Raw genomic sequence first — 27384 nt, 5'->3', positions numbered from 1 at the left:
CTGTTGCATGGCAACGTGATGTCACATGATGCCACGGCGCTGCCAGAGGAGGGCTGCTAGTCAAGGTAAGTCCCCCTCTTTTTTTTACAGGGTGGTCCCTCTGCCAGCATGTCTCCTTGGGCCCCGCAAAGCTTAAGGCTGGCCTTGCTTTTATTATTCCTATTATGTCACGTGCATTACTGCTGTAAAGTGCAATGTACAGGTATGGCGCTGTATAAAGAAACATATAGATACATAGTATTTAAAGCCCCAACTGAAGTTAATAGGGTTTCTGTGTCACAGTAATGCAGTTTATACAAAAAAAAAGCCAAAGTCATAATCAGGGCCGTTTTAACAGCATTATAGGCCCCCGGGCAAAGCAGCGCACTGGGCCCCGCCAACTCTCCGCTACAAGTTGTAATGTTTCTCCTTCTACCGAGCTAGCGGGAGATTTGAATGTTGAGGCGGGTGATCGGAAAATTAGTGTTAAATTCTGGTCTGTGCATAGGTTACCATAGGGCCCCTATGCTCGTGGGGCCCCCAGGCGACTTCCCAGCATGCCCATGCATATATTGTATTTGATAAAAAGTGAAATCACTTGGTAACATTTATTCCGATGTGCTCTGTCACATGAACGCTGAACTATCGCGTGCTTATTTATGATTATGTCATTCCCAGCCAGAAGATTATGTTATTTACAGTTTTTAAACATAGACCCAAATGCCTAAATCCAATTAAACGCAGGACACTTGAGGAAGGAACCTGTGAGGTTTAAAAAAGCCCCGTACACTGCACTTTTATATATGAAGAACTTTCTTATTAATCCACCACAAGGTATCACAACCTGCAACATCTCTACACGGCTTCAGGAAGGATGCAGCTATTAGATTTAATGATCACTTTAAGTAGAGACCATCACTAGCTACAACAGGCCTGCACAACACGCGGCCCACGGGGGGATATGTGCAGGGGGGTGAGGTGCAGGGGGTTTAGGTGCAGGGGGGTGAGGTGCAGGGGGGTGAGGTGCAGGGGAGTGATGTGAGGTGCAGGGTGGTGAGGTGAGATGCAGGGGGGTGAGGTGAGGTGCAGTGGGTGAGGTGAGGTGTAGGGGGTGAGGTGCAGGGGGTTTAGGTGCAGGGGGGCGAGGTGCAGGGGGGTGAGATGCAGGGGAGTGATGTGAGGTGTAGGGTGGTGAGGTGAGGTGCAGGGGGGTGAGGTGAGGTGCAGGGGGGTGAGGTGCAGGAGAGGTGAGGTGCAGGGGAGGTGATGCGAAGGGGGGGTGATGTGAATGGGGGTGATGTGAAAAGGGAGGTGATGTGAAGGGGAGGTGATGTGCAGGAGGGGTGATGTGAGGTGCAGGGGGGAGATGTGAGGTGCAGGGGGTGATTGGAGGTGTAGGGGAGGGTGATTGGAGGTGCAGGGGAGGGTCATTGGAGGTGTAGGGGGTGATTGGAGGTTTAGGGGGGGTTGATTGGAGGTGCAGGGGGGTCATTGGAGGTGCAGGGGGGGTTGATTGGAGGTGAAAGAGGGGAGAATGATGTGAGGTGCAGGGGAGGTGATGTGAAGGGGGTGATGTGAAGGGGGGGTGATGTGAAAAGGGGGGTTATGTGAAGGGGGTGATGTGAAGGGAGGTGATGTGAAGGGGAGGTGATGTGAAGGGGAGGTGATGTGAAGGGGAGGTGATGTGCAGGAGGGGTGATGTGAGGTGCAGGGGGTGATGTGAGGTGCAGGGGGGTGATTGGAGGTGCAGGGGGTGATTGGAGGTGCAGGGGAGGGTCATTGGAGGTGCAGGGGGGGTTGATTGGAGGTGCAGGGGGGGTTGATTGGAGGTGCTAGAGGGGAGAATGATGTGAGGTGCAGGGGGGGAGAGTGATGTGAGGTGCAGGGGGGGAGAGTGATGTGAGGTGCAGGGGGGGAGAGTGATGTGAGGTGCAGGGGGGGAGAGGGATGTGAGGTGCCGCGGGGGAGAGTAATGTGAGGAGCAGGGGGGAGTGGTGTGAGGTGCAGGGAGGAGAATGATGTGAGGTGCAGGGGGGAGAATGATGTGAGGTGCAGGGGGGAGAATGATGTGAGGTGCAGGGGGGGAGAGTAATGTGAGGAGCAAGGGGGAGTGATGTGAGGTGCAGGGGGGGAGAGTAATGTGAGGAGCAGGGGGAGAGTAATGTGAGGAGCAGGGGGGAGTGATGTGAGGTGCAGGGGGGAGAATGATGTGAGGTGCAGGGGGAGAATGATGTGAGGTGCACGGGGGGAGAAGGATGTGAGGTGCAGGGGGGAGAATAATGTGAGGTGTACGGGGAGAAGGATGTGAGGTGCAGGGGGGGTGGGATGTGTGTGGTGTGCAGGGGGGTATTGTGTGTTTGATGTGGGGGGGAGTATTATGTGTGTGGGTGAGGGGGAGAGATGGGGGTATGAGAGATAGATGGGGAGTATCGCAAAGGTTGATAGTGAGGGTTCTGGGGGAGATATGAGGATGATGATGAGGGGTGCTGGGGGAGATATATGAGGATGATGATGAGAGGTGCTGGTGGAAAGATGATAATGATGATGATGATGATGATGATGATGATGATGATGATGATGATGATGATGATGATGATGATGATGATGATTTTACCCGTGCGGCCCCAAATTTTTTTCCTTGGGGCAGTTCGGCCATTCTCGCTTTACGAGTTGTGCAGGTCTGAGCTACAGTATGAAGAAAGACACCACCAAACCTGATGTGTCACCTAGGCGGAGATTACTTTATTTAGATGAGTTTAGTTAATTAAGGGGGTGTGTGCAAGGTAATAAAACACAGGAATGAGAAGTAAAATGCTTGTGGAGTCGGGAGGCGCTGCATTATCTGAGCTCCTTTCTTCCCGGCTTTGCACATCAGGGAAAATACCGTACCCAATCCTCTAATGGATTTCAGCAGCGGGAAGAAGGCAGACAGTCATGCACTGCTTAACCCAGGGGAGGAAAGTGAAATGGTGAGTGTAACTAATTGTTACTTTTAAGTCTGAAGCGCTTCTTCCCATCATGTGTTATTTGTATTATTTGTTACTTATATGATTGTCACGTGTATTACTGCTGTGAAGTGCTATGTACATTAATGACGCCATATAAATAAAGACATACATGAATAAATACATGTGTGTGTTACAGTGCGTTCATGTGTTACAGTGTGTTACAATGTGTTTTTTACCTTTGTGTTTCTGATGCTTTTGTCACACAGCAGAAATATTTTGAAACCCAAAACTTTTTTTGTTGCATGAGTGCTGTATAGAACGTATAAGGTGCTGTATAGAACGTATAAGGTGCTGTGTAGAACGTATAAGGTGCTGTGTAGAATGTATAAGGTGCTGTGTAGAATGTATAAGGTGCTGTGTAGAATGTATAAGGTGCTGTGTAGAATGTATAAGGTGCTGTCAAAATCATACAGAAAACCAATAGTCAGTTGCATGTCGAAAGTTAAAAACCTGTAATATTTAATACTAGCTGAGAAACCCGGCGTTGCCCGGGATGTGAAGTGTGAATAAGTATGTGTAAATGTTGTATGTGAAAGTTGTAATGTGATGCCAATGTTATGTAATATTAGTTAGAATTGTGTTTGTAAATCAACAGTAGTAGAAAGCACATGTATATGAGGGCAAATGTTTGAAGTGTATGTTAGTTGTTACGGTAGTTATTTTTGAAAATGTTATTGTTGGAAATGCTTCTTGAAAGATGTGAATGTCCATTGTTGAGAGGAGTGTATTTGATGTAATGTTAAAGTGTGTGTTGTAAAATAATGTAGTAATAAAAGATGACAGTAGTGTATTGAGTGTCTTTCATTTTTTTGTAATTTCTTATGGCAATATGTAGAGTTCATGGAAATTGAGGAAAGTCAATGTTCATTGTAATGCTTGTTTGTAAACGACATTTTTGGTAGTTCCAGTTGGAGCAAAGATGTACAATTGTTGGGGGGATCCAACTCTAGAGCACGCAACATATAACTGGCCGTGGGAGAAACATGGTGATTCTAAGTTGATACCAGTGCACTTTATAGATTGTCCTTGTGCTTTGTTAATGGTGATAGCAAAAGCTAGTTTGATGGGGAACTGTAGCCGTTTGAAAGTAAAAGGCATGTCTGTAGGAATGAGTGGAATGCGGGGGATGAAGACATCTTGGCCTTTGGCGTTGCCAGTTAAGATAGTAGCTTCAATTAGGTTGGGCATCAATGTTTTTATGCACAGTCTGGTTCCATTACAAAGGTTAGGTGTGTGTAGGTTGCGAAGTAGCATGATGGGTGCTCCAACTTTGAGGCGAAGATGATGTGGTGGCATCCCTGATGGTTCGAGGGAGTGTAGGAATTCAGGTGGATAGTTAACGGCTTCATCGCAATCCACAACTGTATCGATTGAGTTGTATTGAGTAATTGTGTTTGGAATAATGTCTTGAATTTGATGATTGATGTCATTGACAGAAGTATTTTTGGCAGCAAGGATGGCTCTTTCACAGAGCCACTGGTGGTTTGTGTAATTGTGTAAGAGATTTGGATAGACGTGATGTATGAGATCTTCAAGTGATGTCATCATGTGACAAAAATGTGTGGGAAAAGCAATTTCACCTGATGTTAAGTCAGTAGGTAAAGTGCCTTCACCTATTTGAAGAAGTGTGTGTGCAAAAAGTTGTTCATTTGAGTGGCCGAGAAGTTGGACTCGCATATTGGTTGTTAATGGAAAATGTTTGACATGTCGCCATAAAATAGAGGATTTAAGGCATGCATGAAGTTCGTCTGCTGGTGTGGATCGTGGTATGACTGGAAGTGTTTGTCTGAAATCACCAGCTAAAAGAATGACAGCACCACCCATTATTTGTTTATTGTTACGCAAGTCTAGCAAGGTTCTATTAAGGGCTTGAAGTGCTTTTTTATGCGCCATGGTACACTCATCCCAAACAATAAGTTTGCAAATTTGAAGAACACGGGCTTGGCCAGATGTCTTGGTAATATTACATGTTGGGTTTTCTTCATGAGCAATGTTTAGTGGTAATTTAAGAGCTGAGTGCACAGTTCTTCCTCCATCCATAAGAGTGGCTGCAATGCCAGATGATGCAAGTGCAAGTGCAACATGATTGTGCATTCATATTTCTGCAAGGAGTAAATTTATGAGAAATGTTTTGCCTGTTCCACCTGGAGCATCAAGAAACAGGATTGCACCTTGTTCGTTGTTTATGTGCTGCATGATGTTGTCATAGGTGTTAAGTTGTTGTGGAATTAACATTGGTTTTCTTGTGGCAACATATTCTTGTAGTATGGAAATATTGTATTGTTTCTCTCGCATAAGGTCTGTATTGAGTACATCGTGATGATGACGTTGGGGAGCTTCTAGACCTAATTGAAGTAGTGTTTTGTTATTGATAGAGAGACATGTATCTTCTAACAATATGAGTACCTCGTTGAAAATGTCAGGTGAAAAGGTAACATTGAGTGATGGGTTGTGTCTCTGTGCTTTGTGAAGTATATCTTCACTCATGTGAGGTAGCGGGATAGGGGGAGGGACATTGGTGGCATGGTGTAGCGGGGTAGGGGGCCTCGCGGTCCGGTTGTGGTAGGGAGATGTGTGAGGTGCAGGAGATGTGAGGCGTGCTGTGCGGTTCGCGGGAGCTACACTGTGTGAGGTGAGGGGTATTTATTTGTGTTTGGTGTGCGTTTGTGTAGGTGTTGAAATGTTGTGTGTGTTTTTGTTTTGTGTTAATGTTGGCTGTGTGTGTGGCAGAATAGTGTGTGTATGTAATTATTGTGTGTGATTGTTGATTGTGTGGGGTGTGTGTGTGGATGAGTGAGTGTGTGATGTGATTGTGAGTGTGTGGTGTGTGAGTGTGTGTGTCAGTGTTGGTTAGTTGAGTGTTTGTGTGCAATAAATTAGACAGATGTGTAAATAGTAATGTTTTGTGTAAAATATGTTATTGAAAGGAAGAGGTGATTTATTGTGCTAGGTGTGTTAGTAGCGGAGGTGTTGTGTTGTTGTTAATGTTTGTGTGTGGTGGGATGTTGATGTGCAATGGGAGTGGGTGGTGAGACGTGTAAATGTGCATTGTATTCAGTGTAGTGTGTATGGTGAAGGGTAGGTAATTGGAACAGTGGGTTGGGTGTGTGTGTTTGTTTAGTGGTGGTTGTGTTGTGTGTGGTAGTTAAGGTTATGTTGAAGTGTTGTTTTGTGTGTTGTATCAGCAGAGGAGGTTGGTGTGTGTGTGTGAGTACGTGTGTTGCGTGGTTGAGGGCGTGTGGCGTTGCTGAGTGCGTGTGTGTGTGCATGTGTTTGTGTATTTGTGTGTGTGTTGTGTGTGATGGTGTGTGGTGTGTGTGAGAGCATGTGTGTATGTGGCGTGTGTGATGGCATGTGTGTGTGTATGACGCATGTTGTGTGTGTGACGTGTGTGAGTGCGTGTTGTTGGTCATAGACATGTTGTAAATTGCATGTTTTTGAGTGTAGTGTGTGTATTATGAGGGTGAAGGTGAGGTGTGATTTGTTGTTATGTGTGGCATAGAATGACAGGATGTTTGCGTGTGTGTGTGTGTGTGTGTATGAGGGGGTTTTGTGTGGGTGAGTGTTGTGTGTGAGTGGTGGTGTGAGAAGTGTTTTAGAATAAATTATACAGACAGTGAAATTGTTAGGAAAACATATTTTATTGTAAGGAACAGCTGAGTTTCAGTGGTAGGTGTTGTCATACAGTGTGTGAGGTAGCGGGAGTGACATTGGTGGCATGCTGTTTGACTGTAGTCCGCGGCGTTGCGGTCCGGTTGCGGAGGGAGATGTGTGAGGTGCAGGAGATGTCAGGCGTGCTGGTTGTTCCGCGGGAGGTAGAGTGTGTGAGGTAGCGGGATAGCGGGAGTGACATCGGTGGCATGGTGTGTGGTGTGTGTGAGAGCATGTGTGTGTGTTGCTGGTGTGTGATGGCGTGCGTGTGTGTATGAGGCATGTTGTGTGTGTGACGTGTGTGAGTGCGTGTTGTTGGTCATACACATGTTAAAAATGGCATGTTTTTGAGTGTAGTGTGTGGCATAGAATGACAGGATGTTTGCGTGTGTGTGTGTGTGTGTGTATGAGGGGGTTTTGTGTGGGTGAGTGTTGTGTACATTATACAGACAGTAAAATAGTTAGGAAAACATATTTTATTTCAACGAACATCTGATTTCCAGTGGTAGGTGTTGTCATACACTGTGTGAGGTAGCGGGATAGGGGGAGGAACATTGGTGGCATGGTGTGTGAGTGTAGGCCGCGGCCTCGCGGTCCGGTTGCGGTAGGGAGCTGTGTGAGGTGCAGGAGATGAGGCGTGCTGTGCGGTCCGCGGGAGCTACACTGTGTGAGGTAGCGGGATAGGGGGAGGGACATCGTTGCCATGGTGTGTGAGTGTAGGCCGCGGCCTCGCGGTCCGGTTGCGGTAGGGAGCTGTGTGAGGTGCAGGAGATGTGGCGTGCTGTGCGGTTCGCGGGAGCTACACTGTGTGAGGTAGCGGGATAGGGGGAGGGACATCGTTGCCATGGTGTGTGAGTGTAGGCCGCGGCCTCGCGGTCCGGTTGCGGTAGGGAGATGTGTGAGGTGCAGGAGATGTGAGGCGTGCTGTGCGGTCCGCGGGAGCTACACTGTGTGAGGTAGCGGGATAGGGGGAGGGACATTGGTGGCATGGTGTAGCGGGGTAGGGGGCCTCGCGGTCCGGTTGCGGTAGGGAGATGTGTGAGGTGCAGGAGATGTGAGGCGTGCTGTGCGGTTCGCGGGAGCTACACTGTGTGAGCTAGCGGGATAGGGGGAGGGACATTGGTGGCATGGTGTAGCGGGGTAGGGGGCCTCGCGGTCTGGTTGCGGTAGGGAGCTGTGTGAGGTGCAGGAGATGAGGCGTGCTGTGCGGTTCGCGGGAGCTACACTGTGTGAGGTAGCGGGATAGGGGGAGGGACATTGGTGGCATGGTGTAGCGGGGTAGGGGGCCTCGCGGTCCGGTTGCGGAGGGAGATGTGTGAGGTGCAGGAGATGTGAGGCGTGCTGTGCGGTCCGCGGGAGCTACACTGTGTGAGGTAGCGGGATAGGGGGAGGGACATTGGTGGCATGGTGTAGCGGGGTAGGGGGCCTCGCGGTCCGGTTGCGGTAGGGAGATGTGTGAGGTGCAGGAGATGTGAGGCGTACTGTGCGGTTCGCGGGAGCTACACTGTGTGAGGTAGCGGGATAGGGGGAGGGACATTGGTGGCATGGTGTAGCGGGGTAGGGGGCCTCGCGGTCCGGTTGCGGAGGGAGATGTGTGAGGTGCAGGAGATGTGAGGCGTGCTGTGCGGTCCGCGGGAGCTACACTGTGTGAGGTAGCGGGATAGGGGGAGGGACATTGGTGGCATGGTGTAGCGGGGTAGGGGGCCTCGCGGTCCGGTTGCGGAGGGAGATGTGTGAGGTGCAGGAGATGTGAGGCATGCTGTGCGGTCCGCGGGAGCTACACTGTGTGAGGTAGCGGGATAGGGGGAGGGACATTGGTGGCATGGTGTAGCGGGGTAGGGGGCCTCGCGGTCCGCTTGCGGTAGGGAGATGTGTGAGGTGCAGGAGATGTGAGGCGTGCTGTGCGGTTCGCGGGAGCTACACTGTGTGAGGTAGCGGGATAGGGGGAGGGACATTGGTGGCATGGTGTAGCGGGGTAGGGGGCCTCGCGGTCCGGTTGCGGAGGGAGATGTGTGAGGTGCAGGAGATGTGAGGCGTGCTGTGCGGTCCGCGGGAGCTACACTGTGTGAGGTAGCGGGATAGGGGGAGGGACATTGGTGGCATGGTGTAGCGGGGTAGGGGGCCTCGCGGTCCGGTTGCGGTAGGGAGCTGTGTGAGGTGCAGGAGATGTGGCGTGCTGTGCGGTTCGCGGGAGCTACACTGTGTGAGGTAGCGGGATAGGGGGAGGGACATCGTTGCCATGGTGTGTGAGTGGAGGCCGCGGCCTCGCGGTCCGGTTGCGGGAGGGAGATGTGTGGCGTGGAGGGGAGGGGGGGTTTGAAGAGGCAGTCTGCAGTGTTTGGTGTTGTGTGAATGTGTGTGTGTGCTGTGTTTGTGCGTTGTGTGTAGAATCTGTACCTCAGTGGTTCCCAAACTTTTTCGGTTCAAGGCTCCCCAAGGCAATCAGAATTTTTTCAAGGCTCCCCAAGGCGATCAGGATTTTTACGCGGCGCCCAAAGTAAAAACAAAGGTGTATATACATACCTAACAGTTGCAGTGCGCAGTTGGTGTCTCCCTCACACACTCTCACTCTCTCTGACCTCACTCTCTCTCTGACCTCACTCTCTCTGACCTCACTCTCTCTCTCTCTGACCTCACTCTCTCTCTCACTCCTCTCTCTCTCTGACCTCACACTCTCTCTGACCTCCCTCTCTCTCTCTCTGACCTCACTCTCTCTCTGACCTCACTCTCTCTCTCTGACCTCACTCTCTCTCTGACCTCACTCTCTCTCTCTCTCTCTGACCTCACTCTCTCTCTCTGACCTCACTCTCTCTCTGACCTCACTCTCTCTCTCTCTGACCTCACTCTCTCTCTCTCTGACCTCACTCTCTCTCTCTCTCTGACATCACTCTCTCTCTCTGACCTCACTCTCTCTCTCAGTCTCCCGGTGCTGCTCCTCCAGCGTGCGCGCCGGGCCTCCCTCTCTCAGCGTCGCTGAGCCGGGCTGAACAAATGCACAAAGCCCCTGCATCTGTAATCAGCGCTGCCTGGCAGAGGAGACAGCAAGCGCGCTTGGTAGGCGGGTATCACTGTGTGTGTTTGTCACTTGGTAGCTGTCAGTGTGTGTGTGTGTGTGTTTGTCACTTGGTAGCTGTCAGTGTGTGTGTGTGTGTGTGTGTGTGTGTGTGTGTGTGTGTGTGTGTGTGTGTGTGTGTGTGTGTGTGTGTGTACATTATATAATATTTAAAAATGAAAAAAAAAAAAGACATGTGAGAATAAATTATTTATTAACATTGTGCAACTTTGATAAATATATTCACACGCACACACCACACACACATCACACACATCCATATACACCACACATACATATACACACACACACACACACACACACACACACACACACACACACACACACACACACACACACACACACACATATATATCTATATATACATACATACACACACACACACACACCACACATATATATACACCACACATACACATATACACACCACACATTATATATATATATATATATATATATATATATATATATATATATATATATATATATATATATATACACACACACACCACACATACATACACACACATATATACATATATACACACACACACACACACCACACATATATACACACACCCTGCAGCCCGTTTTTCACACACACACACACACACACACACACACACACACACACACACACACACACACACACACACACACACACACACACACACCTGCAGCCCGTTTTTCACACACACACACATATACATATATATATATATATATATATATATCTATATATACATACATACACACACACACACACACACCACACATATATATACACCACACATACACATATACACACCACACATTATATATATATATATATATATATATATATATATATATATATATACACACACACCACACATACATACACACACATATATACATATATACACACACACACACCACACATATATACACACACCCTGCAGGCCGTTTTTCACACACACACACACACACACACCACCTGCAGCCCGTTTTTCACACACACACACACACACACACAACACACACCCTGCAGCCCTGCAGTGGCAATGCCGGGCAGGCTGCAGCCCCATTGGATGGGAGCGGTCACGTGACCGCTCCTCTGCTTCCCCTCAGAGGTTTTTTTTTTTAAATGAGCTAGCAGCCCTTGTTTCCCGCTGCTGGCGGCCCTGATCGCGGCGCCCCTCTAGCCAAGCCGCACAGTTTGGGAAACACTGCTGTACCTGATTCGGCAGTCTGTGGTAGCAGACGTGAAGGTTTTGATAGCTGTGAAGCGTGGCCCCAGCGTTCCCAAAACTCAGTGAGGGGTGGGACAGTGTGGAAGTATTAGGGCATTGGTGTTGGACGCAGGCCAATGAGAGGTGTGCGGGGGCGGGCATTGGACGCAGGCCAATGAGAGTCAGTGAGGGGTGGGACGCAGGCCAATGAGAGGTGTGCGGGGGCGGGCATTGGACGCAGGCCAATGAGAGTCAGTGAGGGGTGGGACGCAGGCCAATGAGAGGTGTGCGGGGGCGGGCATTGGACGCAGGCCAATGAGAGTCAGTGAGGGGTGGGACAGTGTGGCATTGGTGTTGGACGTAGTCCAATGAGAGGTGTGCGGGGGCGGCCATGGCCTGAGCAGGAGTGACAGGCCCAAGGTCCAATGCGATTGACCCTTGGGACGCAGACATACAGTGATTTCACAAATATATAGTAGATGATGTGATATACAATTAGATTAAACAGTAACGTTCAAAGCATAATTTCTAAACTCATTTTGGTTTGACATTGTATTCAATGTTAAGTAGAATTTCATGTTCTCAGGGAGGGTGAGTTGTAACTGGACATGAACATGTAGCACTGTACAATGATAATGAGTATCTATGCACACCTCAGTCTACTCAATGTAATTTAACATAAGTATGTTCACTATTGACGAAGTTGAGACATTAGGGGGTCTGGCATAACAACATAACAGCATTTAGGATGAAGCCATTTTGTGTGAATATTGCAATCCGCCATTTTGTCTTGTCTTTGTGAGTCTAATTTCTGTGTTTCATTTCTGTATAAACAAATGTGTGAAGCAGAGAAAGGAATGTTTTCGCTCTTATTGACTCTTCCTCATCCAATCAGCTTCAAATTGAAAGTGTAAACAGGCTAAAAGTTATGAGAACCCATGAGATAAGTTTAGATTCTTGCAGTAGAATTTATTCTCATAACATATTGCTAGGCGACAGAATAGGCACATCCCATTTAACCCCAGAATGGTTTCTAGCTGACAGGTAGTTATACAATATTGTTATGTATTACAAAATGACATCAACTTTAATATTGTTATGTATTACAAAATGAGGTAATGTTTAGTGACGTGCAAGCCCCCCCATAAAGGGGTGGAGCTTTAGGATTTAGGGTATAAATATATGGCATATCGTGTTATTATTTAGAGAGCTTTTGTTTTGAAGCTGTCTCCGTTGTGCACTTGACTTGAATAAATTCACGTGTTATTCTGTTTCAAAATAACCTCACACTGTGTTTTTTATTTACGCTTTCGACACTATGGAAACATAAAAAGAGGACAAGTGCACGATAGTGTAGTAATGAAAATATAATGTGACAAACAATAGAAGGGTGAGTATCTCTCGTACAGGAGCATAGATGTTTAGGCTTTTCATGAAACCCCTGCTGAAATCCCTCTCCTGGCTTCCGATCAAATCCTCTATCACACACTCAATTCTCCTCCTCACTTTTAAAGCTTTACACTCTTCTGCCCTCCCCCCCTACATCTCAGCCCTAATTTCTTGCTCTGCACCATCCCGACTCTTGCGTTCTGCTCAAGGATGTTTTCTGTCTACCCCCTTTTGTGTCTAAAGCCCTCTCCCGCCTTAAACCTTTCTCACGGACTTCCCTGCACCTCTGGAATGCCCTTTCCCTCAATACCCGACTATCCATCTTTAAGACCCACCTTTGAAACACACCCAAGCATATGAGTAGCTCCGTGGCTAACACTATACACATGATGCATAAAGCTTGGCCCCCTGCAGACGCACTTACCAGCCTGCAGCCAGGCACTGACTCCTCCCTCTCCCTGCAGCCAGGCTCTGACTCCTCCCACTCTCTGCCTGCAGCCAGGCACTGACTCCTCCCCCTCCCTGCAGCCAGGCACTGACTCCTCCCCCTCCCTGCAGCCAGGCACTGATTCCTCCCTCTCCCTGCAGCCAGGCTCTGACTCCTCCCACTCCCTGCAGCCAGGCCCTGACTCCTTCCCCTCCCTGCAGCCAGGCCCTGACTCCTCCCCCTCCCTGCAGCCAGGCCCTGACTCCTCCCTCCCTGCACCCAGGCCCTGACTCCTCCCCCTGCCTGCAGCCAGACTCTGACTCCTCCCACTCCCTGCAGCCAGGCCCTGACTCCTCCCCCTCCCTGCAGCCAGGCCCTGACTCCTCCCCCTCCCTGCAGCCAGGCCCTGACTCCTTCTCCCTCCCTACACCCAGGCCCTGACTCCTCCCCCTGCCTGCAGCCAGGCCCTGACTCCTCCCCCTCCCTGCAGCCAGGCACTGACTCCTTCTCCCTCCCTGCACCCAGGCCCTGACTCCTCCCCCTGCCTGCAGCCAGACTCTGACTCCTCCCACTCCCTGCAGCCAGGCACTGACTCCTCCCCCTCCCTGCCTGCAGCCAGGCCCTGACTCCTCCCACTCCCTGCAGCCAGGCACTGACTCCTCCCCCTCCCTGCCTGCAGCCAGGCACTGACTCCTCCCCCTCCCTGCAGCCAGGCACTGACTCCTCCCACTCCCTGCAGCCAGGCACTGACTCCTCCCCCTCCCTGCCTGCAGCCAGGCACTGACTCCTCCCCCTCCCTGCAGCAAGGCACTGACTCCTCCCCCTCCCTGCAGCCAGGCCCTGACTCCTCCCCCTCCCTGCAGCCAGGCCCTGACTCCTCCCCCTCCCTGCAGCCAGGCCCTGACTCCTCCCCCTCCCTGCAGCCAGGCACTGACTCCTCCCCCTCCCTGCAGCCAGGCCCTGACTCCTCCACCTCCCTGCAGCCAGGCCCTGACTCCTCCCCCTCCCTGCCTACAGAGAGCTTTGAACAGGAGAGTGAGGGGAAAGGTGTGTGTGTCACTGTGTGTGTGTGTTTTGTGGGTGTAAAGAGGGCAGCAGAGTGTTTTATTCATGTGTGTCTTCTGTTGGTGTGTGTTTTGTGGGTGTAGAGGGGGCAGCAGAGTCTTGTTGGTGTGTTTCTGCTGTGTGGGTTTTGTTGGTATAGAGGGGGAGCTGCAGTGTGTGACTTCAGTGTGTGTTTTGTGGGTGGAGGAGGGCTGCAGTGTGTTTTGCAAGTTAGAGGGGGTTTGCAGTGTGTGTGTGTGTGTGGGGGGGTATAGATAGTGGAGGAGGGTTGCAGAGTGTGTTTTGGTGTGTGTGTCTGTGTTTTGTGTGTTTGTGGGTATAGAGGGGGGGCTGCTGTGTTTGTTTTGTGAGTGTAGAGGGTGGAGGAGGGCTGCAGTGTGTTTTGTGGGTATAGGGGAAGGGGCCTGCACAGTGTAGGGGGGACTCCAGAATGTGTTTGTGTATGTAGCCCTTTTTCTGAACCCTCCCAAAGGAACAACTGGTCGCTGTACAACACCTGCGGCTCCAGGAGATCTGAGCCTCCGCTACCTGGGAGCCTGGGGTAACACTCATACACTTACTTAGCGCAGCGCCTCCACTTACCCAGGATCCCCGTGACGTGAGATTCCCCAGGGCAAGAAATACATACACACACATGTAATGCAACCAACTTGACTGTATTAACGATAATGCATGGCAACCTTATCACTCTAACATGCAATTAGCAAAAACACATATCCTAATAACTGGTACCGTCCTTATAACGGTAGTGGCTTAGCCACCCTCTTACGGAGTACTGTCTCAGTCCCGCTACCGCGTGCTCCACACCGTGTCCGTGTACGGTACTATATGGTATAGGCGCAGTCTTGTAACCACTCGCTCAAAGAGTTTAGCCTAAGGCGGGATCAGCGCCTGATCACCGGTGTTGGTGCACTTGATGATATAGTACCTGCCGAGCACTCCAGTACTCGGATCTGCAACTGCTTCACAAAGGTTCCGGCCCGACATCCAGGATCCACCATCCGGGAAGACCCCAACAAGATGTCCTCTGCAACCGCAACGAAGAGCAGCGCCCAACCTTCTGCACGGGTGCGCAGCGTCAATGGAGTCCCTATCTGACTCCGTGAACTAACGTGACACTCGCTGTACTATAGGCCGTCCCTACAGCACAGCAACCTGGAATGGATTTAGGGAAAACTCCTAGGGCCTGCGGGGTAGCCTATCCTATGCAGGTGGGTCACTGACACCCTGCATCCACACTACCTCTCCCTTACCCACCCGGGTCCCCTCTGGCTAACTTCTCCCTAACCTCTGCAGCAAACACACTGTACACACACAGTCAACCTGCAGCAACCCACTGCACTCACTCGGTACCTGCAGCAACAACACACTGCACACGGAACCTGCAGCAACCCACTGCACTGCACTGCACACACTGTGCCTAATTGTCAGCGCTCACAGCACTACCAGCCGTGACACTGACAAGCCTGCACACTCACACACCTAAGGGCAGAGTCCCTCACCTAGGGGCTGTCCCTCAGTACTTACCCCCTACCCTGGTGGGGATTGGGGCCTGCCTGGGACTTGGGGAACTACCTTACCTGGGTGTAGGAGCCACTTGCTCCCTACACCCTTCCTCCCCCTTCCTGCTCCCAGCTTCAACTGCCTGCTCCAAAGCCCGCGAAATGTATCTATATCTCCTCCAGGGAATCCCGGGCCCTTATTTGCCACTATGAGGCACCTGGTGCCTGCCTCCCTATGCCTCCTGGGAGTTGTAGTCCCGTGGAGGCTGCTATAGCATTGGGGCCGCGTGCGCACTTGCCCTGCGCATGCGCGAGTTTCCAATGGCCGCCGCAACCTCTCCCTTGCTGTCCCTGCACTCGTGCGACTTCCTAAGTGCTGCCATGATGCTCTAGCTAATGCTGCGCATGCGCGATCCCTCCTACGCTCGCGCAACCTGTCATGGCGGCCCCCGCAAGCCGGGTGCGCCGCCGGGACTCTGAGCGCTCCAAGCGCTCCCTGCACTGGCCCCCACCCTCGTGCCGTGCTGGCGGGTCCGTCACTGCCTCCGGCGGCACCCGCGATAGCTCGGCACGCTACAGAGGGGGTCTCTGGAGCTGAATTAAGACCGGGGCTACATGTATATAGAGGAGGGGTTGCAGAGTGTGTGTGTGTGTGTGTGTGTGTGTGTGTGTATAGAGGGGCTGTGTGTGTGTGTGTGTGTGTGTGTGTGTGTGTGTGTGTGTGTGTGTGTGTGTGTGTGTGTGTGTGTGTGTGTGTGTGTGTGTGTATAGAGGGGGCTGTGTGTGTGTACAATTCCTTTTAATAAACTTGCAGTAAAAGCATAAGAATGCAGACCAGTGATTCCCAACCATGGTCCGTGGAACCCTGGGGCTCCTTGAAGCAGTCTCAGGGGTTCCTCCTACGGACCACAGACCCCCCTCCCACCCCCCACCCTGGGGGTGTTTTTTTTTTGTATGTATTATGTAGGGTGGATTGAGAGAGTGGGGTAATTGACGGAAGGTAAGGGCCAGTGAGAAAAGAGAGGGGCAGGAGGGAGTGAGTGAGGAAAAGAGGGAGTAAGAGTGAGACGCAGGGTATAAATACATGCGAGGCGTAGGGGGGAGAGTTAGTGAGATGGATGGGAGAGAAATACATGGGTAAAGGGTGGGAAATAGAGGGGGCCCGTGAGGTGTGAAATGTTGTGACTGACCCCTGTCGAACCTAATATGTGTCGGCCAGATAGGGGATCCCGAGATTTATCTAAATACGTCAAGGGTTCCTCCAAGCAAAAAGGTTGGAAATCACTGATGTAGACAATCATGCTGCTAAAACTCAATATGACTACAAAAATGTACATTTTTAATGAAAAATTAAAAATAAGCCCACATTTACCCTATAATAGTAATAATCCCCTCAGAACAGGGCATTACTGGCCAATAATGCCCTGGCTGGGTTACCTCTGCTTCGCCTCGGGCCTTCAACTCCTACAGCCAGGGCATTATTGGCCAGTAACGCCCTGTTCTTCTGGGACTATTACTTAAATATAAGGTAAATACATACACCCAATTGCAGGGAAGAAATAACAACTCACAAATATCATAGACACTGACTCCAGGGCGACCACTACATTTCCAATAGAAAACTTCTCATGTGCGCCTGATCTACATCGATACAACGTGTGGGCGTGTATAGAGAATTAGAGGCGGAACAGGACAGTGTTAGACTGCGGGGGGAGCAAACTCTTTATGCCGAGCCCCCTTTTTATCCATGAAATTTCTCGGGCCCCCCCAGCCTGATGTAATCAAAATCACATGAAAAAAAAACCTTTATTAAACGGTATACAATGTAAATACAAATATGTCTAAGGCCACGCGTATATAGTGCCCGCGACGGATACGCGTGACGTCAGCCGTCGCCGCTAGCAAAAGTTGTATTTCGCTTTGTGGCGGCGCGGACGACACGGGCATTGATTGGTTCAGGGGCTGTCACATGAGGCGACAGGCCGTGAAAAATCAAATATTACCGGCTACTATAAGCGCACTCGGCGGTGGCGGCGACAATGCATTTGTTTTCGGGCGAAGTCGCGTCGCTGGCACTATAAGTGCAGTCAAAATACTTACATACTTCAACAGCTTGCTCTTGCAAAATCAGGCTGCGTCAACGCTGCCGCTGAAAGCGGTGACATCACCAACTCTCCAAGCATGAGCACAGGGTGTCCTGCATAATTTTGCAAGCACGAGCGGGGAAGTGTACACACTTTTTTTTTAATTATTTCTGTACATTCATAGTATGAGTGATATAGGGGCAGCCGACCCTTTCCCTCGCAGAGGATCGCAGCTCATAGTATGAGTGATATAGTGGCAGCCGACCCTTTCACTTGCAGAGGATCGCAGCTCATAGTATGAGTGATATAGTGGCAGCCTACCCTTTCCCTCGCAGAGGATCGCAGCTCATAGTATGAGTGATATAGTGGCAGCCGACCCTTTCCCTCGCAGAGGATCGCAGCTCATAGTATGAGTGATATAGTGGCAGCCGACCCTTTCCCTCGCAGAGGATCGCAGCTCATAGTATGAGTGATATAGTGGCAGCCGACCCTTTCCCTCGCAGAGGATCGCAGCTCATAGTATGAGTGATATAGTGGCAGCCGACCCTTTCCCTCGCAGAGGATCGCAGCTCATAGTATGAGTGATATAGTGGCAGCCTACCCTTTCCCTCGCAGAGGATCGCAGCTCATAGTATGAGTGATATAGTGGCAGCCTACCCTTTCCCTCGCAGAGGATCGCAGCTCATAGTATGAGTGATATAGTGGCAGCCTACCCTTTCCCTCGCAGAGGATCGCAGCTCATAGTATGAGTGATATAGTGGCAGCCTACCCTTTCCCTCGCAGAGGATCGCAGCTCATAGTATGAGTAATATAGTGCAGCCTACCCTTTCCCTCGCAAAGGATCGCAGCTCATAGTATGAGTGATATAGTGGCAGCCTACCCTTTCCCTCGCAGAGGATCGCAGCTCATAGTATGAGTGATATAGTGCAGCCTACCCTTTCCCTCGCAGAGGATCGCAGCTCATAGTAGGAGTGATATAGTGGTAGCCTACCCTTTCCCTTGCAGAGGATCGCAGCTCATAGTATGAGTGATACAGTGGTAGCCTACCCTCTCACTTGCAGAGGATCGCAGCTCATAGTATGAGTGATATAGTGCAGCCTACCCTTTCCCTCGCAGGGGATCGCAGCTCATAGTATGAGTGATATAGTGCAGCCTACCCTTTCCCTCGCAGAGGATCGCAGCTCATAGTAGGAGTGATATAGTGGTAGCCTACCCTTTCCCTTGCAGAGGATCGCAGCTCATAGTATGAGTGATACAGTGGTAGCCTACCCTCTCACTTGCAGAGGATCGCAGCTCATAGTATGAGTGATATAGTGCAGCCTACCCTTTCCCTCGCAGAGGATCGCAGCTCATAGTATGAGTGATATAGTGGCAGCCTACCCTTTCCCTCGCAGAGGATCGCAGCTCATAGTATGAGTGATATAGTGCAGCCTACCCTTTCCCTCGCAGAGGATCGCAGCTCATAGTAGGAGTGATATAGTGGTAGCCTACCCTTTCCCTTGCAGAGGATCGCAGCTCATAGTATGAGTGATACAGTGGTAGCCTACCCTTTCCCTCGCAGAGGATCGCAGCTCATAGTATGAGTGATACAGTGGTAGCCTACCCTCTCACTTGCAGAGGATCGCAGCTCATAGTATGAGTGATATAGTGCAGCCTACCCTTTCCCTCGCAGAGGATCGCAGCTCATAGTATGAGTGATATAGTGGCAGCCGACCCTTTCCCTCGCAGAGGATCGCAGCTCATAGTATGAGTGATATAGTGGCAGCCTACCCTTTCCCTCGCAGAGGATCGCAGCTCATAGTATGAGTGATATAGTGGCAGCCTACCCTTTCCCTCGCAGAGGATCGCAGCTCATAGTAGGAGTGATATAGTGGTAGCCTACCCTTTCCCTTGCAGAGGATCGCAGCTCATAGTATGAGTGATATAGTGGTAGCCTACCCTCTCACTTGCAGAGGATCGCAGCTCATAGTATGAGTGATATAATGCAGCCTACCCTTTCACTTGCAGAGGATCGCAGCTCATAGTATGAGTGATACAGTGGTAGCCTACCCTCTCACTTGCAGAGGATCGCAGCTCATAGTATGAGTGATATAATGCAGCCTACCCTTTCACTTGCAGAGGATCGCAGCTCATAGTATGAGTGATATAGTGCAGCCTACCCTTTCACTTGCAGAGGATCGCAGCTCATAATATGAGTGATATAGTGCAGCCTACCCTTTCCCTCGCAGAGGATCGCAGCTCATAGTAGGAGTGATATAGTGGTAGCCTACCCTTTCCCTTGCAGAGGATCGCAGCTCATAGTATGAGTGATACAGTGGTAGCCTACCCTCTCACTTGCAGAGGATCGCAGCTCATAGTATGAGTGATATAATGCAGCCTACCCTTTCACTTGCAGAGGATCGCAGCTCATAGTATGAGTGATATAGTGCAGCCTACCCTTTCACTTGCAGAGGATCGCAGCTCATAATATGAGTGATATAGTGCAGCCTACCCTTTCCCTCGCAGAGGATCGCAGCTCATAGTATGAGTGATATAGTGGCAGCCTACCCTTTCCCTCGCAGAGGATCGCAGCTCATAGTATGAGTGATATAGTGGCAGCCTACCCTTTCCCTCGCAGAGGATCGCAGCTCATAGTATGAGTGATATAGTGCAGCCTACCCTCTCACTTGCAGAGGATCGCAGCTCATAGTATGAGTGATATAGTGGCAGCCTACCCTTTCACTTGCAGAGGATCGCAGTGAAGCAGGTTGTCAGCGGAGGAGAGCAGGAACACAGCGCTATTGCAGGGCAGACACCGGAAGGAGGGGCGTTTGACATCACAGCGCTCGGGCGTGCTCCTCCCCCGTACCTCTAAATCACGTGGCCGCCACCTGCACTATCCTGTTCGGCTGCCCGTCCCATCTTCAGCTGCCTGTGCACATCTTTTTCGCCTGCGCAACCAGGTTTTGCCACACGCGCCACGCCCCCCCCTCTCCCCCAGTTTGTGCACCGCTGCATTCAATCACAACACCCACACAATCACAACACACATAACCAACACTCAAATCACAACACCCACACACACAATCACAACAGACACAACACATACTCAAACACAACACACAGCACACACTCAACCACACACAGCACACACCCACACACAATCACAACACCCACACAACACACTCAATCACCACACACAAATACACACACACCACACTCAATCACCAAACACACACAGCACACTCAATCACGACACACAAACAGCACACTCAATCACCACACACAGAGCACACTCAATCACCTGTACATTCATAGTATGAGTGATATAGTGGCAGCCTACCCTCTCACTCGCAGAGGATCGCAGCTCATAGTATGAGTGATATAGTGGCAGCCTACCCTCTCACTTGCAGAGGATCGCAGCTCATAGTATGAGTGATATAGTGGCAGCCTACCCTCTCACTTGCAGAGGATCGCAGCTCATAGTATGAGTGATATAGTGCAGCCTACCCTTTCCCTCGCAGAGTATCGCAGCTCATAGTATGAGTGATATAGTGGCAGCCTACCCTTTCACTTGCAGAGGATCGCAGCTCATATTATGAGTGATAAAGTGGCAGCCTACCCTCTCACTTGCCGAGGATCGCAGCTCATAGTATGAGTGATATAGTGGCAGCCTACCCTTTCACTTGCAGAGGATCGCAGCTCATAGTATGAGTGATAAAGTGGCAGCCTACCCTTTCACTTGCAGAGGATCGCAGCTCATAGTATGAGTGATATAGTGGCAGCCTACCCTTTCACTTGCAGAGGATCGCAGCTCATAGTATGAGTGATAAAGTGGCAGCCTACCCTTTCACTTGCAGAGGATCGCAGCTCATAGTATGAGTGATATAGTGCAGCCTACCCTTTCCCTCGCAGAGTATCGCAGCTCATAGTATGAGTGATATAGTGGCAGCCTACCCTTTCACTTGCAGAGGATCGCAGCTCATAGTATGAGTGATAAAGTGGCAGCCTACCCTCTCACTTGCCGAGGATCGCAGCTCATAGTATGAGTGATATAGTGGCAGCCTACCCTTTCACTTGCAGAGGATCGCAGCTCATAGTATGAGTGATATAGTGCAGCCTACCCTCTCACTTGCAGAGGATCGCAGCTCATAGTATGAGTGATATAGTGCAGCCTACCCTTTCCCTCGCAGAGTATCGCAGCTCATAGTATGAGTGATATAGTGGCAGCCTACCCTTTCACTTGCAGAGGATCGCAGCTCATAGTATGAGTGATAAAGTGGCAGCCTACCCTCTCACTTGCCGAGGATCGCAGCTCATAGTATGAGTGATATAGTGGCAGCCTACCCTCTCACTCGCAGAGGATCGCAGCTCATAGTATGAGTGATATAGTGGCAGCCTACCCTCTCACTCGCAGAGGATCGCAGCTCATAGTATGAGTGATATAGTGGCAGCCTACCCTCTCACTCGCAGAGGATCGCAGCTCATAGTATGAGTGATATAGTGGCAGCCTACCCTCTCACTCGCAGAGGATCGCAGCTCATAGTATGAGTGATAAAGTGGCAGCCTACCCTCTCACTTGCCGAGGATCGCAGCTCATAGTATGAGTGATATAGTGCAGCCTACCCTTTCCCTCGCAGAGTATCGCAGCTCATAGTATGAGTGATATAGTGCAGCCTACCCTTTCCCTCGCAGAGTATCGCAGCTCATAGTATGAGTGATATAGTGGCAGCCTACCCTTTCACTTGCAGAGGATCGCAGCTCATAGTATGAGTGATAAAGTGGCAGCCGACCCTTTCACTTGCAGAGGATCGCAGCTCATAGTATGAGTGATATAGTGGCAGCCTACCCTTTCACTTGCAGAGGATCGCAGCTCATAGTATGAGTGATATAGTGCAGCCTACCCTCTCACTTGCAGAGGATCGCAGCTCATAGTATGAGTGATATAGTGCAGCCTACCCTTTCCCTCGCAGAGTATCGCAGCTCATAGTATGAGTGATATAGTGGCAGCCTACCCTTTCCCTCGCAGAGTATCGCAGCTCATAGTATGAGTGATATAGTGGCAGCCTACCCTTTCACTTGCAGAGGATCGCAGCTCATAGTATGAGTGATAAAGTGGCAGCCTACCCTCTCACTCGCAGAGGATCGCAGCTCATAGTATGAGTGATATAGTGCAGCCTACCCTTTCACTCGCAGAGGATCGCAGCTCATAGTATGAGTGATATAGTGGCAGCCTACCCTCTCACTTGCAGAGGATCGCAGCTCATAGTATGAGTGATATAGTGGCAGCCTACCCTTTCCCTCGCAGAGGATCGCAGCTCATAGTATGAGTGATATAGTGCAGCCGACCCTTTCCCTCGCAGAGGATCGCAGCTCATAGTATGAGTGATAAAGTGGCAGCCGACCCTTTCACTTGCAGAGGATCGCAGCTCATAGTATGAGTGATATAGTGGCAGCCTACCCTTTCACTTGCAGAGGATCGCAGCTCATAGTATGAGTGATATAGTGCAGCCTACCCTCTCACTTGCAGAGGATCGCAGCTCATAGTATGAGTGATATAGTGCAGCCTACCCTTTCCCTCGCAGAGTATCGCAGCTCATAGTATGAGTGATATAGTGGCAGCCTACCCTTTCCCTCGCAGAGTATCGCAGCTCATAGTATGAGTGATATAGTGGCAGCCTACCCTTTCACTTGCAGAGGATCGCAGCTCATAGTATGAGTGATAAAGTGGCAGCCTACCCTCTCACTCGCAGAGGATCGCAGCTCATAGTATGAGTGATATAGTGCAGCCGACCCTTTCCCTCGCAGAGGATCGCAGCTCATAGTATGAGTGATATAGTGGCAGCCTACCCTCTCACTTGCAGAGGATCGCAGCTCATAGTATGAGTGATATAGTGGCAGCCTACCCTTTCACTTGCAGAGGATCGCAGCTCATAGTATGAGTGATATAGTGGCAGCCTACCCTTTCCCTCGCAGAGGATCGCAGCTCATAGTAGGAGTGATATAGTGGCAGCCTACCCTCTCACTCGCAGAGGATCGCAGCTCATAGTATGAGTGATATAGTGGCAGCCTACCCTTTCCCTCGCAGAGGATCGCAGCGAAGCAGGTTGTCAGCGGAGGAGAGCAGGAACACAGCGCTATTGCAGGGCAGACACCGGAAGGAGGGGTGTTTGACATCACAGCGCTCGGGCGTGCTCCTCCCCGTACCTCCAAATCACGTGGCCGCCACCTGCACTATCCTGTTCGGCTGCCCGTCCCATCTTCGGCTGCCCGTCCCATCTTTTTCGCCTGCGCAACCAGGTTTTGCCACACGCGCCACGCCTAAATAATCTTGTGCCCGGGGCGCCTTGCCCCCCCCCCTCTCCCCCAGTTTGTGCACCGCTGCATTCAATCACAACACCCACACAATCACAACACCCACACACACAATCACAACACACATAACCAACACTCAAATCACACACCCACACACACAATCACAACAGACAACACATACTCAATCACCACACACATCACACACTCAACCACACACAGCACACAACCACACACCCAATCACAACACACACACACTCAATCCCCACACACACACAGCACACTCAATCACCACACACACAGCATACTCAATCACCACACACACACAGCACACTCAATTACCACACACAGCACACACTCAACCACACACAGCACACAACCACACACCCAATCACAACACACACACTCAATCACCACACACACACAGCACACTCAATCACCACACACACACAGCACACTCAATCACCACACACACAGCATACTCAATCACCACACACACACAGCACACTCAATCACCACACACACAGCATACTCAATCACCACACACACACAGCACATTCAATCACCCAATCACCACACACAGCACACTCAATCATCACACACACAGCACACTCAACCACACACACACACACACCTGGTGGGGGGTGGGAGGGAGTAACTAAGCGTGCTCAGGTCCCCCCATTTGCTGCTGAAAACGGGCGGGTAACAGACAGGAGGAGGACGGCTTGTCTGTGTGCAGGGAAGGCCCCGCCCCCTCTGCAAGGCCCCGCCCCCTCTGCAGGCAGACACAGCAGCAAGGCCCCGCCCCCTCTGCAAGGCCCCGCCCCCTCTGCAAGGCCCCGCCCCCAGAGCAGGGAAGCAGCCTCAGCACAGAGCTTCTGACCGCCCGCGCACAGCTCTGCCCGCCCCCAGGCTTCCCCGCACGCATCCCGCGCCCCCCCCCCCCCTAAATTATCTTGCGCCCCCCAGTTTGCGCACCGCTGTCTTAGAGGATAAGGGGATTGGCTTATGTATGAGCTGCCAAATTAATATCTACATTGAGACCCTTAGATTTTAGTGTGTCTAACATAGTACGGGTCTCACATACATGTGCTGTAATATGGGTGTTTATATAGTTATGTTACGTAACACAGTTCCCCTCCCCCACCCCCAATCGCAGATAAGGTGCATGTGAGGGGAATCTACAGTATATGTATTACCAGGAGTGGTGCTTTACCTGTCACGTTCACAGGAGGCCTGAACCGCCGCCAGTGAGAGCCTGTGGTGTATCTTCTGGAACGATACTCATATATACAGCGCCTCCACCTGTGTAGGGTTCTAAGGGTAGAATACCCAATAAAACAGGACCCACATATAATAACCACATACACCAAACGTATATATAAACAGTTTACTATAGGGGCCGATAAACACACTACAACAACATACATCAACCATATGATAGTATCGCTAAATAACTCTGACCCCCTAGGGCCATTGACCCACACCCTATATCCAGGTGTCTCAAGAATTCAGAAACCCAGCGCCTGTGTGGAACCGGTAATGTTGGTGCACTTGGTGACTGTACCTGCCCAGGGCTCCTGCACCCGGTTATAGCAGAACAACTGAAGAGGACCCGTCCACATCCAGCGCCGAAGTCGCAGTGATGAGGTCCTCCAAATAGAAGGGTCTCCCTCTGGTGATCTCACAACACATATATATACCACGGGTATGAGGGGGGAGAGAAAAGGGAAACTAGTAGGAAACCCCTGCTCAGCTAATAGTGTATAGTTAGTAATGTAGATACGGTGCTATACTGAGAAATGTGCAACAAATATACCAAAGAAAGAAAGTACTCAGTTTAAGTTAGCACTCAAGTATCAGTAATGATGAATGTCAATATTAAAAATAATCTTTATTAGAATACTTATGATTAAAATAGATGGTGCAATGAAATCAGAAAAAAGGGCGCAAAAATTAAGGGTTAATTTCCTACTGGAGCTTGGAACTGTGGTATGAATAGTAGTGTTACAGTCCCCTAAGTAGCTCTCCTAAGGTATAGTTTGTATTCTATATCATTGAAATCATAGTGTTCAACCCTTGTGATATACTGAAATGCTCTCTGAGTGGTAATCTAAGACTATACTAATAGTAGATTGCTACTTCTAATTAGACCCTAATATCGGTCTCATGATGTGGCAGCATCAGATGACTATAAGTCCTGAGTGATGAGGGCTACAGTCTCCGTTTTGGATACTAATAATACTACCCCCTTGCCACGGGAGAGAGTATATATAGTGTAGTAGCTCTAACGGATTGTGCGCAGTGAAATTCAGCAGCAGTTGAGCTGCCGAGCTGCACTGGTAAGCTGTGTTACAGGGGGAAGAGAGAAACCAGCACCCGTGGACTGTAAGCTGCTAAGCAGGTATCGTAGCTCTGCCTGCAGCTGGGAACAATCAGCCACAGTGGGACTGCTGGTTCTCCCGGCGTGTGGCTGCGATCAATGTCTGCAAGCATATACTCCACCGAGCAATGAAGCCTGCGCCCTGCCTCCCCACGCTCTGTGCTAATCACTGAGTCTCTCACCTCCTGGGTATCAGCTGAGAGACTGTATTGCCAGGCTATGCGAAGAGGTGAGTCCTGCGTCTGTGCTGATAGCCCCCTGGGTTAAATGTCAGATGTTCTTGCTGTTAGATACTATTGATGGCGTTCAGAACCATTCACCTCATAAATCGCAGCCTTAAAGTTAAGTAATAGAACACAGCTTGCTAAATACATGTAGAGTCTGATACTGCCACATATGTAAATATAATTACCTCTGTCGACGATCGTTTCGCTTGTTAAGCTTTGTCAAGACTCACAGGCAGGTAAAACAGGTAAAACCTGCGTGTGAGTCTTGACAAAGCTTAACAAGCTCCAGCCCCTGGGGCTGCTGGGAGTTGCAGTTCCCCAGAGAGCCTTCTACAATTGGGGCCGCGTGCGCAAACTATACTGAGCATGCACAATCTTGTAATAGCCGCCGCCGCTGCTCTTCTATGCGCAGGCACAACCTTAGGGAATCCCTCTGCTAAAGGTAATGGCCGCCGCAACTCCAGATACTTACTGCGCATGTGCGAACCTCATATGGCCGTCGGACACCTTCTGCGCATATGTGACACTCCGCGCATGCGCGGATATGAAAAACATGGCGGCGAGCGGCAACTGAGGCCGCTGGGAGTCCCGGGCGACGCGACCGCCCCCGCAGCTCCCCGACATACCACGGGGGTGTTACGGTTTTGCTCGCCACAAACCGGGGCCGGACCGCGTGTCTGAGGCCAGGTAATTAAATCACCGACCTTAGACCGCGCAAACAGAGTGCGAAGTTCATAGTCAAACAGGCCATGTTCTGGACTGGAGAGAACACCGTAGTCGTTGGATGGAGATGTCTGGGTAGTCGTAGTCCAAGAAGGGAGTCGGCAACAGGAAATCAAGCAGGTCCTCCTGCTTCTACAGAATCACTGCAGGTCGGGAACGGGGTTTGCGCGAGTGGCATCCACGGCCCATGGCGCTGGTCTAGGAAAGGGAAGACAAACCGGAGTGGGCACACCGCCAGGCAGCACTGGTAAACCAGTGCTTCAGCGCAAGAGTTCAAGTTGGCCTCTGCGAAGGGAGAAAGAGCAGCAGGCCACAGGGTTCAAACAGCAACCTCTGCTAACGGTAGAAGCAGCAGGTTGCGGGCTCCAGGG

General features: G+C 50.5%; 1 protein-coding gene across 2 annotated transcripts in view; it reads left to right on the top strand.

Moving 5' to 3' along the window:
* Positions 1-2710: 2710 nt before the first annotated feature.
* Positions 2711-27384, top strand: part of LOC142466196 (putative cation-transporting ATPase 13A5) — a 74094-nt gene continuing 49420 nt past the window's right edge. The window contains exon 1 of one of the 2 annotated variants that reach the window (XM_075571067.1): positions 2711-2948. In XM_075571067.1, the coding sequence (XP_075427182.1) occupies positions 2880-2948 (69 nt within the window). In that variant the 5' untranslated portion in view covers positions 2711-2879. The remainder of the gene's footprint in view (positions 2949-27384) is intronic. The other variant, XM_075571066.1, reaches the window with a different exon arrangement.

The sequence above is a fragment of the Ascaphus truei genome, chromosome 14 (genome assembly GCF_040206685.1).
Source record: "Ascaphus truei isolate aAscTru1 chromosome 14, aAscTru1.hap1, whole genome shotgun sequence".
Classification (NCBI taxonomy): Eukaryota; Metazoa; Chordata; class Amphibia; order Anura; family Ascaphidae; genus Ascaphus; species Ascaphus truei.
Note: the sequence above shows the minus strand (reverse complement) of the source record. Positions and strands in the feature narration are given on the sequence as shown.